Source organism: Coregonus lavaretus, assembly GCF_964263955.1.
Source record: "Coregonus lavaretus genome assembly, chromosome: 33".
Classification (NCBI taxonomy): Eukaryota; Metazoa; Chordata; class Actinopteri; order Salmoniformes; family Salmonidae; genus Coregonus; species Coregonus lavaretus.
The window spans coordinates 17,531,726-17,552,068 of record NC_140020.1 but is presented as its reverse complement, the minus strand read 5'-3'; the positions used below and the strand labels follow the sequence as shown (position 1 = coordinate 17,552,068).

At 41.0% G+C, this 20,343-nt stretch overlaps 1 protein-coding gene across 1 annotated transcript; it reads left to right on the top strand.

Moving 5' to 3' along the window:
• Positions 1–560: 560 nt before the first annotated feature.
• Positions 561–5,778, top strand: LOC311108238 (basic leucine zipper transcriptional factor ATF-like 3; the record flags this gene model as incomplete). Its single annotated transcript, XM_084150855.1, has 3 exons — positions 561–632; positions 3,305–3,424; positions 5,584–5,778. 3 exons carry the CDS (start codon positions 561–563, stop codon positions 5,776–5,778), a joined length of 387 nt encoding a protein of 128 aa, XP_084006981.1.
• Positions 5,779–20,343: the final 14,565 nt, after the last annotated feature.

Below are 20,343 nucleotides of genomic sequence, written 5' to 3'. Positions count from 1 at the left end.
AAACAAACTGCTCTCACACTAAAAGGGCATTATCATTTTATTCCAACCTCATAGTGTGGAAATATATATAAAACACAGGAAAATAACATTTTTGACTGCACTGGGGCCTTTAATATTTAAATTTATTTTAATCATCCATTGTGGGAATTAGTATCTATCTGGTCTAAAATGTATATGAAATGTATGACACAAGAATATGTTGTTATGAATAACAAGCCTGCATCTATTAGCAACAATTAAGCAAGTAGTATCACACAGGTACAGTAAACCTATAGGATACTCTCCGCTTGTCCCAAATCAGCAATTTAGAGCGCACTTTATTCCCTTGCTGGTGGGTGAACGATCACAGGGCATCTGACGCTTTTTAGCACGTGACTTAAAATAACTATTGAAAATAAGCGGCAAGTGCAGTTTGAACAAGTGAAACTTTGTCTCGCATACGCCCCGTATGACTTGTTCATATCTTGGCTCTTGCTATCTGAAATAAGACTTTCGAAGAGAACTTGTTTTGACGTTTTATATTTTAAGTAATCTATGTATGCTTTGTTATTGCATCTGTGATGTCTGACAGCAATATTTCTAGCTTTCTACACAGCAAGAATCAAAACATGTTATTACTTCAAAGATGCGAGGTAAGTGTCAAATAGCCTAAATAGAAACGTTACTTTAATAATGTATTAGGCAGTGGTGTAAAGTACTTAAGTAAAAATACTTTAAATGGGTATATAAAAATAACTTTTTATGGGTATATGTACAGTGCCTTGCAAAAGTATTCATCCCTCTTGGCGTTTTTCCTATTTTGTTGCATTACCACCTGTAATTTAAATTGATTTTTATTTGGATTTCATGTAATGGACATACACAAAATAGTCCAAATTGGTGAAGTGAAATGAAAAAGTATAAAAAATTAATAATGGAAAAGTGGTGCGTGCATATGTATTCACCCCTTTTGCTATGAAGCCCCTAAATAACATCTGGTGCAACCAATTACCTTCAGAAGTCAAATAATTAGTTAAATAAAGTCCACCTGAGTGCAATCTAAGTGTCACATGATCTGTCACATGATCTCAGTATATATACACCTGTTCTGAAAGGCCCCAGAGTCTGCAACACCACTAAGCAAGGGGCACCACCAAGCAAGCGGCACCATGTAGACCAAGGAGCTCTCCAAACAGGTCAGGGACGAAGTTGTGGAAAAGTACTCCTGAGTGGCGCAGTGGTCTAAGGCACTGCATCGCAGTGCTAACTGTGTCACTAGAGATCCTGGTTCGAATCCAGGCTCTGTCGCAGCCGGCCGCGACCGGGAGACTCATGGGCGGCGCACAATTGGCCCAGCGTCGTCCAGGGTAGGGGAGGGAATGGCCGGCCGGGATGTAGCTCAGTTGATAGAGCATGGCGTTTGCAACGCCAGGGTTGTGGGTTCGATTCCCACGGGGGGCCAGTATAAAAAAATATGTATTCACTAACTGTAAGTCGCTCTGGATAAGAGCGTCTGCTAAATGACTAAAATGTAATGTAAATGTAAGTAACGGGGGGTCAGTATGAAAAAAAATAATAATAATGTATGCACTAACTGTAAGTCGCTCTGGATAAGAGCGTCTGCTAAATGACTAAAATGTAAATGTAAGTACAGATCAGGGTTGGGTTATAAAAAAATATCTGAAACTTTGAACATCCCACTGAGCACCATTAAATCCATTATTAAAAAATGGAAAGAATATGGCACCACAACAAACCTGCCAAGAGAGGGCTGCCCACCAAAACTCACGGACCAGGCAAGGAGGGCATTAATCAGAGAGGCAACAAAGAGACCAAAGATAACCCTGAAGGAGCCGCAAAGCTCCACAGCGGAGATAGGAGGATCTGTCCATAGGACCAATTTAAGCCGTACACTCCACAGAGCTGGGCTTTACGGGAGAGTGGGCAGAAAAAAAGCCATTGCTTAAAGAAAAAAATAAGTAAACACGTTTGGTATTCGCCAAAAGCCATGTGGGAGACTCCCCAAACATATGGAAGAAGGTACTCGGGTCAGATGAGACTAAAATTGAGCTTTTTGGCCATCAAGGAAAACGCTATGTCTGGCGCAAACCCAACACCTCTCATCACCCCGAGAACACCATCCCCACAGTGAAGCATGTTGGTGGCAGCATCATTCTGTGGGGATGTTTTCATCAGCAGGGACTGGGAAACTGGTCAGAATTGAAGGAATGATGTATGGCGCTAAATACAGGGAAATTCTTGAGGGAAACCTGTTTCAGTCTTCCAGAGATTTGAGACTGGGACGGAGGTTCACCTTCCAGCAGGACAATGACCCTAAGCATACTGCTAAAGCAACACTTGAGTGGTTTAAGGGGAAACATTTAAATGTCTTGGAATGGCCTAGTCAAAGCCCAGAGCTCAATCCAATTGAGGGGGGGGTGAATAGTTATGCACGCTCATGTTTTCTGTTTTTTTGTCTTATTTTTATTTTGCATCTTCAAAGTGGTAGGCATGTTGTGTAAATCAAATGATTAAAAAAAATATATATCCATTTTAATTCCAGGTTGTAAGGCAACAAAATAGGAAAAATGCCAAGGGGGGTGAATACTTTCGCAAGCCACTGTACTTTGCTATTTATATTTTTGACTACTTTTACTTTTACTTCACTACATTCCTAAAGAAAATAATGTACTTTTTATTCCATACATTTTCCCTGACACCCAGAAGTACTTGTTACATTTTGAATGCTTAGCAGGACAGGAAAATGGTTCAATTCACACACTTATCAAGAGAACATCCCTGGCCATCCCTACTGATGCTGATCTGGCCGACTCACTAAACACACATGCTTCTTTTGTAAATTATGTCTGAGTGTTGGAGTGTGCCCCTGGCTATCCATAAATAAAAATAAAAATAACAAGAAAATAGCGTCATCTGATTGGCTTATTATAAGGAATTTGAAATTATTTATACTTTTACTTTTTATACTTAAGTATATTTAAAACCAAATACTTTTAGACTTTTACTCAAGTAGTATTTTACTGGGTGACTTTCACTTTTAGTTGAGTCATTTTCTATGAAAGTATCTTTACTTTTACTCAAGTATGACAATTGGGTACTTTTTCCACCACTTGTATTAGGCCTATTAACTTACACATTTTCCCTTGTATTTTTATTACGTTGAATAACTTATACGATAAAATAGAATCTAGACCAGCAACATTGTGTTGAGTAACCACACAAAGATCAGTCAAAGCTAAAGAGTAACAGCTTGTATGTGATATTGTAATAATGTCAAACGTAATACAGACCAACTTTACCTCAGCTGCAGAGCTCTGGTGGTGATGGTGATGAAGACAGGAGACTAAAAAGAAGGGAAAATAACAGGGTGGCAGCGAAGAACAGCCGAAAAAAACAGACACAAAGAGCGGATGAGCTGCATGAGGTGGGTCAGTGCATGCATAACAGACTCCTCATAATCACACAACTCCTATTTTGGCATAGTCTAACCTTTTCTGTTATATGACAGTAATGACACAGCTATCAATGTCTCACTCATTCTCTGGATCAAGTAGATCAGGGATGGGCAACTTTGATGGGGGTGGGGGCCACAAAAAATCTGAACTCATTTTACTCAGGGGCCGCAGTTGCTCGTGGGTCTGTTCCCCCCCAGCATAGAGTTGATCAGGCTGTTGATTGTGGCCTGTGGAATGTTGTCCCACTCCTATTCAATGGCTGTGCGAAGTTGCTGGATATTAGCGGGAACTGGAACACACTGTCGTACACGTTGATCCAGAGCATCCCAAACATGCTCTGTCTGGTGAGTATGCAGGCCATGGAAGAACTGGGACATTTTCAGCTTCCAGGAATTGTGTACAGATCCTTGTGACATGGGGCCATGCATTATCATAATGAAACATGAGATGATGGCGGCGGATGAATGGCACGACAATGGGCTTCAGGATCTCATCACGGTATCTCTGTGCATTCAAATAGCTATCGATAAAATACAATTGTGTTCGTTGTCCGTAGCTTATGCCTGCCCATACCATAACCCCACGGCCACCATGGGGCACTCTGTTTACAACGTTGACATCAGCAAACCGCTCACTCACTCAACGCCATCTGCCCAGTACAATTGAAACCAGGATTCATCCGTGAAGAGCACGCTTCTCCAGAGTGCCAGTGGCCATTGAAGGTGAGCATTTGCCCACTAAAGTCGGTTACGACACCAAACTGCAGTCAGGTGAAGACCCTGGTGAGGACGACGAGCACGCAGATGAGCTTCCCTGAGAAGGTTTCTGACAGTTTGTGCAGAAATTCTTCGGTTGTGCAAACCGACAGTTTCATCAGCTGTCCGGGTGGCTGGTCTCAGACGATCCCGCAGGTGAAGAAGCCAAATGTGGAGGTCCTGGGCTGGCGTGGTTACATGTGGTCTGCAGTTGTGAGGCCAGTTGGACTTACAGCCAAATTCTCTAAAACGACGTTGGGGGTGGCTTATGGTAGAGAAATGAACATTCAGTTCTCTGGCAACAGCTCTGGTGGACATTCCTGCAGTCAGCATGCCAATTGCACGCTCCCACAAAACTTGAGACATCTGTTCCAGTGCACATTTTAGAGGGGCCTTTTATTGTCCCCAGCACAAGGTGCACCTGTGTAATGATCATGCTGTTTAATCAGCTTCTTGTTATGCCACACCTGCCAGGTGGATGGATTATCTTGGCAAAGGAGAAATGCTCACTAACAGGGATGTAAACAAATTTGTGCACAAAACTTTAGAGAAATAAGCTTTTTGTGCATATGGAACATTTTGTGGGATCTTTTAATTCAGCTCATGAATTGTGGGACCAACACTTTACATGTTGTGTTTATATTTTTGTTCATTGTAATTTCATGCAATTCTTATTTTGCCATGGGGTGGAGAGGAAAATTAGCTGTTTTATCGCAAATTCCTGCAATTCTACATATTTTGTCATATGGTGGAAAGAAATGTTTGCAGTTTTTTATATGATATCTGAGTGAGACAAAATCAATGGGGGCCGCCAAGCCGGTAATTCGAACATGATAACAAGTTTAGATAGTTGGCCGCATAACTAACTAAGCAATCCCCTAAAAAAATTGCAGGCATGGGCAAATTGGGGCGGCAGGTAGCTTAGTGGGTAAGAGCGTTGTGCCAGTAACCGAAAGGTCGCTGGTTCTAAACCCCGAGCCGACTAGGTGAAAAATCTGTCGATGTGCCCTTGAGCAAGGCACTTAACCCTAATTGCTCCTGTAAGTCGCTCTGGATAAGAGCGTCTGCTAAATGACTAAAAATGTTAAAAATAATAAAAAATAATTGACTGACTATGAGTGACTGACATAATTAGAGAAAAACTGCTGATAAACAACCACATTTCGAAATTGCACTTTGTGTATTCTACTATTATAACTCGCAACAAACAAAAAGTTGATACCCCGACTGAGTTCCCCCCAAAAAATATATTGCTCCGAGGGCCTTCATGCAGCCCGTGGGCCGCCAGTTGCCCATCCCTGAAGTAGATAAATATTTTACTCTACTCTGAAAGTAAGACTATAAACTAACTGAGCCCAGTTTGTCCTATACAGGCATGTGAGTGTCTGGAGCAGAAGAACAGGCAGCTGAAGAAGGAGGTGCAGTTTTTGTCTGAGGAGCAGAGGCGTCTGACAGAAGCCCTCAAGGCCCATGAGCCTCTCTGTCCCATTATGCACTGTGTTGCCAACCTGGGGTTAGGGCCTTTGGGGCCCAGGGATGTAGAGGTCCCCTCCTGTCTGCCCAGATAGCCACTATACCATGCCAGGACCACAGAGACAAACCAACGTGGGAGACTTAATAGGTCACATTATATGTCCTCATCTGCTCTTTTTATTCTCTGCGTCAATTATTATTGTACAGCTTGAATCAAGTTGTAATCAAATAATTATAGGCTGAAGTAATGATCTTTGTTTCAGATGTTCAAATTGCTTTTCCTGTTTAAATGTTTTGTACAATACATTGCACATAAATTGCATATCCCTTTCCCATGAGACCATTTCCCTTTGCTTCTGATAAATGTGGTTACTTGTGTTTTGGTTAACCAAACTGGTTTACCGTTACCTGGGTTTGACCGTGTGGGAACTTACTTATACTTTACCAGAAAAAAATTAACCATTAAAATGTTTCTGGTTTCTTAGTCCCTAATCTAAAACATTTAATACACTGGCTATTACCAATGGATTTATGCAATTCAACACTTAATTTATAAAATTACAGAATCAAATCACTTAATCCAAATATCATATTTACAGTATTATTATTATTGTTTGTTAGCTCATGTTATTACATTGTTATAGAGTGTACCCACCCTCTCTTTCCTATAATGTGGGTAAATACTCACTAACCTCATTACGTCTTCTTCTCATAACTTAAAAAAAAATTGTGAATTTTGAAGCATGCCATTATCATTCACTAACTCAATAAAGGGGGGAAAAGATTGGGAATTCTTGTCACCATCAATGATCTACAGTATGTATGGTCTATCTTGATGACATGACTGCAGGCTTCTCTCAAATGTTATTATGAATGGATGGATACATTCCTAGTAGTAATTGGCAAGGCTTCTTCTACTAAATGCAGGCTGACCACTGAGAGACGTGAAAGACTCTTCAGCCACACAGGCAGTGCATTTCATACCAGAGGAATCTATAGACTTCTGCATACTGCATTTGAGGGTGATTGTGGTGATTATAATAAAGCCTTTTGTGTGGATCGCTTCTTCATACCGGTATGCACTTCTTCTTAGTTATTTTCTCTTCTAACTTTCTCTTCTCACTTTCAAATGAGCACAGACTACTTGGACTTCCACCACACAACACAGAGGATACTACTTTCAGTTCAGTCCAGGAGATTTTAGGGCATAATGAGGTATTTCACATGCCATCTTTTATGCTCTTAGTAAGAATATTAGTTTACACATTCATATAATAGTGTATTTTTCTTTCCAAAAAAAATTGTTTCCCCACACCAGATACAAACATACACCTACGAACAACTTACAGATGCACACAAACAATGACTACATCTCATCTGCCCAGACTCGCATGTTCACATGTTTGCCACTTTTTTCTTCTTTTTTTCACCTTTATTTAACCAGGTAGGCCAGTTGAGAACAAGTTCTCATTTACAACTGCGACCTGGCCAAGATAAAGCAAAGCAGTGCGATAAAAACAACAACAACACAGAGTTACATATGGGATAAACAAAACATACAGTCAAAAACACAATAGAAAAATCTATATACAGTGTGTGCAAATGTAGTAAGTTATTTAGGTAGGGAAATAAATAGGCCATAGTGCAAGAAGATGATGTGCAAATAGAGATACTGGGGTGCAAATGAGCAAAATAAATAACAATATGGGGATGAGGTAGTTGGGTGGGCTAATTACAGATGGGCTGTGTACAGGTGCAGTGATCGGTAAGCTGCTCTGACAACTGATGCTTAAAGTCAGTGAGGGAGATAAGTGTCTCCAGCTTCAGAGATTTTTGCAGTTTGTTCCAGTCATTGGCAGCAGAGAACTGGAAGGAATGGCGGCCAAAGGAGGTGTTGGCTTTGGGGATGACCAGTGAGATATACCTGCTGGAGCGCATACTACGGGTGGGTGTTGCTATGGTGACCAATGAGCTAAGATAAGGCAGGGATTTGCCTAGAAGTGATTTATAGATGACCTGGAGCCAGTGGGTTTTGAGACTAATATGTAGTGAGGGCCATCCAACGAGAGCGTACAGGTCACAATGGTGGGTAGTATATGGGGCTTTGGTGACAAAACGGATGGCCACTGTGATAGACTACATCCAATTTGCTGAGTAGAGTGTTGGAGGCTATTTTGTAAATGACACTGCCGAAGTCAAGGATCGGTAGGATAGTCAGTTTTACGAGGGCATGTTTGGCATCATGAGTGAAGGAGGCTTTGTTGCGAAATAGGAAGCCGATTCTAGATTTAACTTTGGATTGGAGATGCTTAATGTGAGTCTGGAAGGAGAGTTTACGGTCTAACCAGACACTTAGGTATTTGTAGTTGTCCACATATTCTAAGTCAGACCCGCCGAGAATAGTGATTCTAGTCGGGCGGGCGGGTGCAAGCAGCGTTCGATTGAAGAGCATGCGTTTAGTTTTACTAGCGTTTAAGAGCAGTTGGAGGCTACGGAAGGAGTGTTGTATGGCATTGAGGTTTGTTAACACAGTGTCCAATGAAGGGCCAGATGTATACAAAATGGTGTCGTCTGTGTAGAGGTGTATCTGAGAGTCACCAGCAGCAAGAGCGACATCATTGATATACACAGAGAATAGAGTCGGCCCGAGAATTGAACCCTGTGGCACCCCCATAGAGACTGCCAGAGGTCCAGACCACATTCCCTCCGATTTGACACATTGAACTCTATCTGAGAAGTAGTTGGTGAACCAGGCGAGGCAGTCATTTGAGAAACCAAGGCTATTTAGTCTGCCAATAAGAATGCAGTGATTGACAGAGTCGAAAGCCTTGGCCAGGTCGATGAAGACGGCTGCACAGTACTGTCTTTTATCGATCGCGGTTATAATATCGTTTAGGACCTTGAGCGTGGCTGAGGTGCACCCATGACCAGCTCAGAAACCACATGGCCTTCAATTGTACCAATTTGTTTTGTCGCCCATGCTATTTCAATATTTCAATGATAAATCATTATGCTAATGATGGCGGATTGATTGAGTTCCACGTTTTTTGTATACGTTTCTTCAAGATTAGTGATAAGAATAGAATCGTCCAGCCCATTGGGTATCTCACTACACCCCCATATGCCATGTCTTGAAATATGTAGACAGACAGATTAAAAGTACGTTTACATTGTAATACTTCTGACAGCCAACCTTATAGCTCCGCCCATAACTTTGGACTTTATAGCATTTCCAGAAAGCATGGATTATTGAGTCATTGTTAGATTTACATTTAAGACGTGATTCTGCCGTTGTTGTCACGCCCTGGCTCGGGGGACTCTCGTATGTTGAGCCAGGGTGTTAGTTTCTATGTTTTGTTGTGGGTCTAGGTTATTGTATTTCTTTGTGTGAGTGACTCCCAATCAGAGGTAACGAGTGTCAGCTGTTGGCTCGTTGTCTCTGATTGGGAGCCATACTTAAACTGTCGGTTTTCACTTTGTGTTTTGTGGTTTCTTGTTCTCGTTGGGTTGTGTTCAACTGTAGACGTCACGTTTCGTTTGTTATTTTGATCGTGTGATCATTTATCTAATAAAAGATGTTCACCTTCAACGCTGCGCATTGGTCCTCATTAGACGATCGTGACAGAAGAAACCACCAAGATGGGACCAAGCAGCGTGTCCAGGAGCCATCGCCAGGGAGATCCCTCACAGATCTCCTTCGCCTCCTGGACTGGGTCAAGCCGAGTGAGGAAGAGAGGGGCTTGACATTATGGCAGAAGGGCGAGAAGCTGGCGAGGGATATGGAGACCTGGTCCACGGGTAGGAGAGACGCCCCGAAAATTTTTAGGGGGGGGCTCACGACGTCGGACCAGCAGGAGGCTGCGATAGAGCGGCCCAGTGGGTTGCCGGAGAAGGCCGCCGGGTTACGGGGGCCACTGGTCGAAGAGGGGATGGAGGAAGTAGAGGCACGGCGAGAGGTACTGGCGTGTGTTGCCAGTCCGGTCCGGCCCGTTCCAGATCCCGGTGTAGGGCCAGTGGTGTGTGTCCCCAGTACAGTCCGGCCCATCCAAGCTTCCCGCACCAAGCCAGTGGTGTGCGTCGTCAGTCCGGCACGGCCCGTGCCTGCTCTCCGCATCAAGTCTACGGTGCGTCTCGTCAGCCCGGCTCTGCCCGTTCCTGCTCCCCGCACCAGGTCTGTGGTGCGCGTCGCCAGCCCAGTCCGGCCCATTCCTGCTCCCCGCATCAAGCCTGTGGTGCGTCTCGTCAGCCCGGCTCTGCCCGTTCCTGCTCTCCGCACCAGGTCTGTGGTGCGCGTCGCCAGCCCAGTCCGGCCCATTCCTGCTCCCCGCATCAAGTCTGTGGTGCGTCTCGTCAGCCCGGCTCTGCCCGTTCCTGCTCTCCGCACCAGGTCTGTGGTGCGCGTCGCCAGCCCAGTCCGGCCCATTCCTGCTCCCCGCATCAAGTCTGTGGTGCGTCTCGTCAGCCCGGCTCTGCCCGTTCCTGCTCTCCGCACCAGGTCTGTGGTGCGCGTCGCCAGCCCAGTCCGGCCCACTCCTGCTCCCAGCACCAAGTCTGTGGGGCGTTTCGTCAGCCCTGTCCGGCCCGTGCCTGTTCCCCACACCAAGCCAGTGGTGTGCGTCGTCGGTTCGGCACGGCACGTGCCTGTTCCACTGGAGCCGGATCCGCCGCCTAGGCGGAGTGCCCACCCGGTCCCTCCCCTGTTGTGTTTCGTTGGCGCGGTCGGAGTCCGCGCCTTTAGGGGGGGGTACTGTCACGCCCTGGCTCGGGGGACTCTCGTATGTTGAGCCAGGGTGTTAGTTTCTATGTTTTGTTGTGGGTCTAGGTTATTGTATTTCTTTGTGTGAGTGACTCCCAATCAGAGGTAACGAGTGTCAGCTGTTGGCTCGTTGTCTCTGATTGGGAGCCATACTTAAACTGTCGGTTTTCACTTTGTGTTTTGTGGTTTCTTGTTCTCGTTGGGTTGTGTTCAACTGTAGACGTCACGTTTCGTTTGTTATTTTGATCGTGTGATCATTTATCTAATAAAAGATGTTCACCTTCAACGCTGCGCATTGGTCCTCATTAGACGATCGTGACAGTTGTGCTGTAGAATTTGTGAATTTTGTCTCTTGTATAATAAATTCTATACATTAGTTTATACTGGATTAAGCGTACATTTTCATTAACCTCTACGGGATCGGTGTCCCGTATACGGGACAGTTGAGCTAACGTGCGCTAATGTGATTAGCATGACTGTTGTAAGTAACAGCAAACTTTCCAGGACATAGACATGTCTTATATGGGCAGAAAGCTTAAATTATTGTTAACCTAACTGCACTGTCCAATTTACAGTAGCTATTACAGTGAATAAATACCATGCTATTGTTTGAGGAGAGTGATCAACAACAAAAAACGTATCACAGCAAAAGGTAAATAATGTACTTACATTCAGTATTCTTGCTCTAATTTGTCATCTTAAGGGTCCCAGAGATAAAATGTAGCATAGTTTTGTTTGATAAAATCAATTTTTATATTCAAATGTAGGAACTGGGTTCTACAGTTTGAACCCCTGCTGTCTCTGGCTCCACACCCACCCCGCCAGGCCATCTAGATGTGTGAAAGTTAGTGTATAAGCTAATGATCCATCATGTATGACATTCCTGGGAGTGTGTAAACTTACATTTTGTATTACTATATCATTTTTGTATGTTCTCTATAGTTATATACTTGAAAATGTATCAATTGACCAATTCTGCACATTTGGGCAGACTTGATACAAAATAGTCCAGTATCGCAATGCTTCACTGGATCAATCTGAAACTTTGCACACACACTGCTGCCATCTAGTGGCCAAAATAAATCTAAATTGCGCCTAAACTGCAATATTATATTGTGTCCTTTCTCTTGCATTTCAAAGCTGATGAAACAAAAAAAACCCAGATCTAATGTGTTATATTCTCCTACATTAATTTCACATTTCCACAAACTTCAAAGTGTTTCCTTTGAAATGGTATCAAGAACATGCATATCCTTGCTTCAGGTCCTGAGCTACAGGCAGTTAGATTTGGGTGTGTCATTTTAGGCGGAAATTGAAAAAAAGGTCAGATCCTTAAGAGGTTAACTGTAATTTCATTAGTTATGTTCCAACATTCCCTCCATCTTGTGCAAAAATCAGTTATTTTTATGTCTTTGTTCCAATAGTTTAGATTTGTTTGTAAGAGATTGTCAGTTGGATATGCGCTCTGCATGGTTTTACATATCTTACCTATCATATGAACATCCTTTTCTGACTCAAGTAAGATTCCCTCAAGGTTACTCTGATGTCCAAAAGATTTCAAATCGAAATGTTGCATGTTTTTGAAAATATCTACTGTGCCTTAAGAAAGTATTCCTACCCCTTGACTTATTCCACATTTTGTTGTGTTTACAGCCTGAATTCTAAATGGATGAAATATATTGTTTTTCTCACCCATCTACACACAATACCCCATAATGACAAAGTGAAAACATGTCTTTAGAAATTTTAGCAAACGTATTGAAAATGAAAAACAGAAACATCTCATTTACATAAGTATTTACATCCCGAGTCAATATTTTGTAGATGCACCTTTGACAGCGATTACAGCTGTGTCTTTCTGGATAAGTTTCCAAGAGCTTTCCACACCTGGATTGTACAACATTTGCCCATTATTATTCTCTACATTCTTCAATCTCTGTCAAATGTTCATGTCTTGCCATAGATCTTTCTAGTAGATTTAAGTCAAAACTCTAACTCGGCCACTCAGGAACATTCACTGTCTACCTGGTAAGCAACTCCAGTGTAGATTTGGACTGAACCAGGTTTTCCTCCAGGATTTTGCCTGCGCTTAGCTCCATTCTGTTTATGTTTTATCCTGAAAGTTCTTAACGATTACAAGCATACCCATAACATGATGCAGCCACCTCTATGCTTGAGAATATGGAGAGTGGTACTGATAAAGAAATGTGTGAGTAAGATATGACTAAAATGTCACACCCTCAGTTAAACTAATAATGTATGACTATTAGTAGACTAGAGCTTAGAGTGTTAATCAAATGTGTTTATATAAGATGCATATTTGCCCAGCAACAGAGTATTTGTGTCTTGTAATTAGGCAAGCAGATGTGCAAAACGACTGAAACCAATAACAGGAGACCGGTTCCCACACAGGGAGGGGGAGTGAAAAAGGCTTGCAGGATATTGTGAGAACCGCGATAGAGAAAAAATGTAGCCTGCCCGAGCAAGGAGTAGACTATGATAAGAACAAAGAATAAAGGCTGACCATTGCAGGATTGGGTCTTTGTTTAATTAATTTAAACTAGAGATTTACACCTCTGGGAATTATTCAAAGATTTAAGAAGTGTTTGACTTCAACCATTGAGATAACAAAATTCTCGTGACAGGTACTCAGTAATGTGTTGTATTAGATTTGCCCCAAGCATAACACTTCGTATTCAGGACAAAAAGTGAATTGCTGTGCCACATTTTTTGCAGTATTCTTTAGTGCCTTCGAATATTTGTATTCTGTACAGGCTTCCTTCTTTTCACTCTGTCAATTAAGTTAGTATTGTGGATTAACTACAATGTTGTTGATCCATCCTCATTGTTCTCCTATCACAGCCATTAAACCCTGTAACTGTTTTAAAGTCACCATTGGCCTCATGGTGAAATCCCTGAGCAGTTTCCTTCCTCTTCGGCAACTGAGTTAGGAAGGACGCCTGTATCTTTTTAGTGACTGGGTGTATTGATACACCATCCAATAGTGTAATTAGTAACTTCACCATCCTCAAAGGGATATTCAATGTCTGCTTTTTTATTTTTACCCATCTACCAATAGGTGCCCTTCTTTGTGAGGCACTGTAAAACCTCCCTGGTCTTTGTGGTTGAATCTGTGTTTGAAATTCGCTGCTCGACTGAGGGACCTTACAATTATCTGTATGTGTGGGGTACGGAGATGAGATAGTCATTCCAAAATCATATTAAACACTATTATTGCACTCAGAGTGAGTCCACGCAACTTATTATGTGACTTGTTAAGCACCACTTATTTAGGCTTGCCATAACAAAGGGGTTGAATACTTATTGACTCAAGACATTTCAGCTTTTAATTCTTTATTAATTTGTAAAAATGTCGAAAAACATAATTCCACATTGACATGATTGGATATTGTGTGTAGGCCAGTGACAAAAAATCTCAATTGAATCAATTTTTGATTCAGGCTGTAACACAACAATATTTGGAGAAAGTCAATGGATGTGAATACTTTCTGAAGGAACTGTACATTGGTCAGTCCAAAATTGTTTTTTAATTCTGTCATGGAAATAAATGTATTTCCTGTTACCAAGTCATTTACGGTTTCTATGCCTTTAGTTTTCCATGTGGACCAATTTATTGGTGAATTTTGAAAAGCTATCCAAGGATTGTTCCATAGGATTGTGTTTTTAGGGAGTGATATTGGTTCTTGTAGAATATGTTTCATTTTCTTCCATGTTGTTATAGTGTTCTTAATTATGAAGTTAATGTTCTTAGCTTTATCCTTTGAAAATAGACACGTATAAAGATTCTGGGGAGGAGCATATGCATCGTCAATATGGACACATTGTTCCTCTTTAGTGCATTTAACTATATGTCGCAAATAAAAGTGTTGGGTAGCGAGTTGATACGATTCCAAGTCTGGAAGGTTAAAACCACCCTCAGACTTAGGAAGATGTAAAGCATTCCTTTTTATTCTATGAATTTTACTTGCCAATAAAGTCAGTTATGACTGACTATACTTTTTTAAAGAATGTCTTCTGTGGGGTAATTGGTATTACCGAAAATAAATACAAAAACTTTGGGAGTCATACCATTCTGAAGAGATGTATTCTACCTGTAAGATCTATGGGAAGATTGTTCCATTTAATTTGATCTGCTTTCATATTGTTGAGTAATGGAATAAAGTTAACTTTATATATATGTTGTTTGTTGTCACTTATCAAGCATCCTAAGTATTTAATATTTTTTGTGGTCCACTTAAAGGATTGTTGTAGTTCGCGAGTTATTCTTTTTATTTTTCCTATTACCATTGTTTCGTTTTTTTCCACCTTCATTTTATATCCTGAGACTTTAGAGTATTCTGAACATATTTTTTAGCAAAGGGGACATTGAGTTTTCAATATTGGTCAGGTATATCAGGAGATCATCTGCAAATAGGTTTAGTTTATATTCATGTTTTCTAAAACTGATACCTGTTACATTTGGGTCCTGTCTAATTCTTTCTGCAAGCGGTTCAATTGCCAGTGCAAAGAGGAGGGGAGAGAGGGGACATCCCTGTCTTGTGCCCCTTTCTAATGCAATTTCATCAGATAATGTATTATCTGTGTATATTTTTGCTTTAAAACATTTATATAATATTTTTATAAAATTGATTAATTCATCTGGAAAGTTGAAAGCTTCCAAAGTTTTGAATAGAAAAGGCCATTCAAGATGGTCGAAATACTTTTCGGCATCAACAGCCATTATAGATAAATCTACACTACCGGTCAAAAGTTTTAGAACACCTACTCATTCAAGGGTTTTTCTTTACTTTTACTATTTTCTGCATTGTAGAATAATAGTGAAGACATCAAAACTATGAAATAACACATATGGAATCATGTAGTAACCAAAAAAGTGTTAAACAAATCAAAAATATATTTTATATTTGAGATTTTTCAAATAGCCACCCTTTGCCTTGATGACAGCTTTGCACACTCTTGGCATTCTCTCAACCAGCTTCACCTGGAATGCTTTTCCAACAGTCTTGAAGGAGTTCCCACATTTGCTGAGCACTTGTTGGCTGCTTTTCCTTCACTCTACGGTCCGACTCATCCCAAACCATCTCAATTTGGTTGAGGTCAGGGGATTGTGGAGGCCAGGTCATTTGATGCAGCACTCCATCACTCTCCTTCTTGGTAAAATAGCCCTTACACAGCCTGGAGGTGTGTTGGGTCATTGTCCTGTTGAAAAACAAATGATAGTCCCACTAAACCCAAACCAGATGGGATGGCGTATCGCTGCAGAATGCTGTGGTAGCCATGCTGGTTAAGTGTGCCTTGAATTCTAAAGAAATCACAGACAGTGTCACCAGCAAAGCACCCCCACACCATAACACCTCCTCCTCCATGCTTTACGGTGGGAAAAACACATGCGGAGATCATCCGTTCACACACACCGCGTCTCACAAAGACACGGCGGTTGGAACCAAAAATCTCAAATTTGGACTCCAGACCAAAGGACATTTCCACTGGTCTAATGTCCATTGCTCATGTTTCTTGGCCCAAGCAAGTCTCTTCTTCTTATTGGTGTCCTTTTAGTAGTGGTGTCTTTGCAGTAATTCGACCATGAAGGCCTGATTCACACAGTCTCCTCTGAACAGTTGATGCTGAGATGTGTCTGTGACTTTTTATTTTTAATTTATTTATTTAGGCTGCAATTTCTGAGGCGGGTAACTCTAATGAACTTATCCTCTGCAGCAGAGGTAACTCTGGGACTTCCATTCCTGTGGCGGTCCATATGAGAGCCAGTTTCATCATAGAGCTTGAATGTTTTTGCGACTGCACTTGAAGAAACATTCAAAGTTCTTGACATTTTCCATACTGACTGACCTTCATGTCTTAAAGTAATGATGGACTGTCGTTTGTCTTTGCTTATTTGAGCTGTTCTTGCCATAATATGGACTTGGTCTTTTACCAAATAGGGCTATCTTCTGTATACCCCCCCTACCTTGTCACAACACAACTGATTGGCTCAAACGCATTAAGAAGGAAAGAAATTCCACAAATTAACTTTTAAGAAGGCACACCTGTTAATTGAAATGCATTCCAGGTGACTACCTCATGAAGCTGGTTGAGAGAATGCCAAGCGTGTGCAAAGCTGTCATCAAGGCAAAGGGTGGCTATTTGAAGAATCTCAAATATAAAATATATTTTGATTTGTTTAACACTTTTTTGGTTACTACATGATTCCATATGTGTTATTTCATAGTTTTGATGTCTTCACTGTTATTCTACAATGTAGAAAACAGTAAAAATATAGAAAAACCCTTGAATGAGTAGGTGTTCTAAAGCTTTTGACCGGTAGTGTAAAGTGCATTCGAAAGGTATTCAGACCCCTTGACTTTTTCCACATTTTGTAACTGTTCTTGTATTTGTTTGTGTCTATTTTTAATCAACCCTGTTTGATTGATATGTATCAAGTCTGGTAAGACTTTTGCCATTCTATTGCTTATAAGCTTTGGTATTATTTTATTGTCACAATTTATTAAACTTATGGGTATGTAATCAGCAGGGGACTCTCCAGATTTTCCTGGTTTTAATATAACTGAAAAAACGTTTTGATACACAGAACAAGGAAGTACTGAATTGAGTGACATGAGTTGTCATTTGTGTAAATAGGGGTGCTACTTTGTCCCAAAATGTTGAATAGAATTCTATGGGAAAGCTATCCATTCCTGGTGCTTTTCTCCATGCAAATGTTTTTATATTTATTTATTTTTGGGTGATCTCTGTTTTTCATTATTTTTTGTCTGCTGATAATTGCTTCAGGGTTGTAGAGCCTGAGAAGGCTATAGGATCCATCCAACTGTTGTTTAATTCTGATTTATATACAGTGAGGGAAAAAAGTATTTGATCCCCTGCTGATTTTGTACGTTTGCCCACTGACAAAGAAATGATCAGTCTATAATTTTAATGGTAGGTGTATTTGAACAGTGAGAGACAGAATAACAACAAAAAAATCCAGAAAAACGCATGTCAAAGATTGATTTGCATTTTAATGAGGGAAATAAGTATTTGACCCCCTCTCAATCAGAAAGATTTCTGGCTCCCAGGTGTCTTTTATAAAGGTAATGAGCTGAGATTAGGAGCACACTCTTAAAGGGAGTGCTCCTAATCTCAGTTTGTTACCTGTATAAAAGACACCTGTCCACAGAAGCAATCAATCAATCAGATTCCAAACTCTCCACCATGGCCAAGACCAAAGAGCTCTCCAAGGATGTCAGGTACAAGATTGTAGACCTACACAAGGCTGGAATGGGCTACAAGACCATCGCCAAGCAGCTTGGTGAGAAGGTGACAACAGTTGGTGCGATTATTCGCAAATGGAAGAAACACAAAATAACTGTCAATCTCCCTCGGCCTGGGGCTCCATGCAAGATCTCACCTCGTGGAGTTGCAATGATCATGAGAATGGTGAGGAATCAGCCCAGAACTACACGGGAGGATCTTGTCAATGATCTCAAGGCAGCTGGGACCATAGTCACCAAGAAAACAATTGGTAACACACTACGCCATGAAGGACTGAAATCCTGCAGCGCCCGCAAGGTCCCCCTGCTCAAGAAAGCACATATACAGGGCCGTCTGAAGTTTGCCAATGAACATCTGAATGATTCAGAGGAGAACTGGGTGAAAGTGTTGTGGTCAGATGAGACCAAAATCGAGCTCTTTGGCATCAACTCAACTCGCCGTGTTTGGAGGAGGAGGAATGCTGCCTATGACCCCAAGAACACCATCCCCACCGTCAAACATGGAGGTGGAAACATTATGCTTTGGGGGTGTTTTTCTGCTAAGGGGACAGGACAACTTCACCGCATCAAAGGGACGATGGACAGGGCCATGTACCATCAAATCTTGGGTGAGAACCTCCTTCCCTCAGCCAGGGCATTGAAAATGGGTCGTGGATGGGTATTCCAGCATGACAATGACCCAAAACACACGGCCAAGGCAACAAAGGTGTGCCTCAAGAAGAAGCACATTAAGGTCCTGGAGTGGCCTAGCCAGTCTCCAGACCTTAATCCCATAGAATATCTGTGGAGGGAGCTGAAGGTTTGAGTTGCCAAACGTCAGCCTCGAAACCTTAATGACTTGGAGAAGATCTGCAAAGAGGAGTGGGACAAAATCCCTCCTGAGATGTGTGCAAACCTGGTGGCCAACTACAAGAAACGTCTGATCTCTGTGATTGCCAACAAGGGTTTTGCCACCAAGTACTAAGTCATGTTTTGCAGAGGGGTCAAATACTTATTTCCCTCATTAAAATGCAAATCAATTTATAACATTTTTGACATGCGTTTTTCTGGATTTTTGTTGTTGTTATTCTGTCTCTCACTGTTCAAATAAACCTACCATTAAAATTATAGACTGATCCTTTCTTTGTCAGTGGGCAAACGTACAAAATCAGCAGGGGATCAAATACTTTTTTCCCTCACTGTACATTTCATAGAAGCTTTTAACATTTTAATTAATCACGTTGTTGTTTCTAATTACCGCATTTGTATCTTTATCTTTTTAAATTATAACTGGTTTAGCGTGTATTCATTTTGTGAGAGCTGCAAGATATTTACCAGGTTTATTTGCCATTAAGTAGTATGCTTTATTTGAGTTTAATCTGTAGTTGTTGGCTCTCTTCAAAAGTAAAATATTTTTTTTCTTCTTCTTTACCTTCTAAAGAGTTTGTATGTGTTTTTTTTCTAAAATAATGATTTATTTTTCTTTAATTTTTCTTTCTAAATCAGATTAAACTTTTGCAGAGTATGAGATTAACATTCCCCTAAAGGGAATTTTGGGTCCAGAAGATGCGCTCTGTTTATTCTCAAAGTGTATTTTCTATTGGTGTAATTAAGCATGATCCCGGAGAAGGAATTTTTTTATGCAGTAAATTGTTCAGTGCATTTTTGGAAATAAAAATGTAGTCAATTCTTGAATAGCTTTTCTTACTTTGAGAAAAAAATGAATAGTATTTTGTAGTTGGGAATAGTAATCTCCAGGTGTCCTGTAAATTATTTGTAGAGATACAACATTTCTGCCTCTTTGGAGGCTCACTAAATGTGCCTTTTTTATTACTACGTCTATAAATCTTATCGAATGTATGATTTAGGTCACATTTTAAAATAATAGTTCCTGTCTGGATTTGATCTACTATAGCTTGAATTCTATCTAAAAACACCAGATTTGCCCTTGGTGGGATATACAATTAAATCAGTGTGTATTTTTCACCATGTAAGGTATATTCTTATTTATCAGGATGCCTACATCTCTGTTGTTACAACAGTAGGTGGCAGCATATGCCTCTCCAACCCAGCTCCTCTTTAAATATTAAATTTCTCATTTTAAAAAATGTAACTCTTGCAAGAAAACCAAATCTGTTGACTATCTCTTTAAGTGTTCAAGAACTATTTGCCTTTTTTCCCCATCATGGAGCCATGTGATAAGTTGGATTTTGTTGGTCTTTACTTGTATAGAATCAAAGTTAACCTTACCTGTTTCCATCTATCATTGAAGAACCCTAGTTATGGTATACATTACATATATAGAGCATGTGGGCATGGAGTTTACACATTTAGATTATCATAACTTCCTTTTCAAGAGCTTTAGGCACTGTAGCTGCCTGACTTAAAGTAAATATATAGCCTAACTGACATTTCCCATCCTTCACTTCCTTCTAGTTCATTGGCAGGTATGGATGCACTACACCTAGGATGAAAAAATAATAATGTTAACAGCATAAAGCCAGAGCATATAGTCTCTGATATTAAAATGATCGACATTGTGTGTGTGTGCTCCATGGCTGTCAGATATGGTAGCCAAGAACCAAAAACTAGAGACTTTACTGCTCTCCAGTGGCTGAACGTACTTTTACAGTATGATG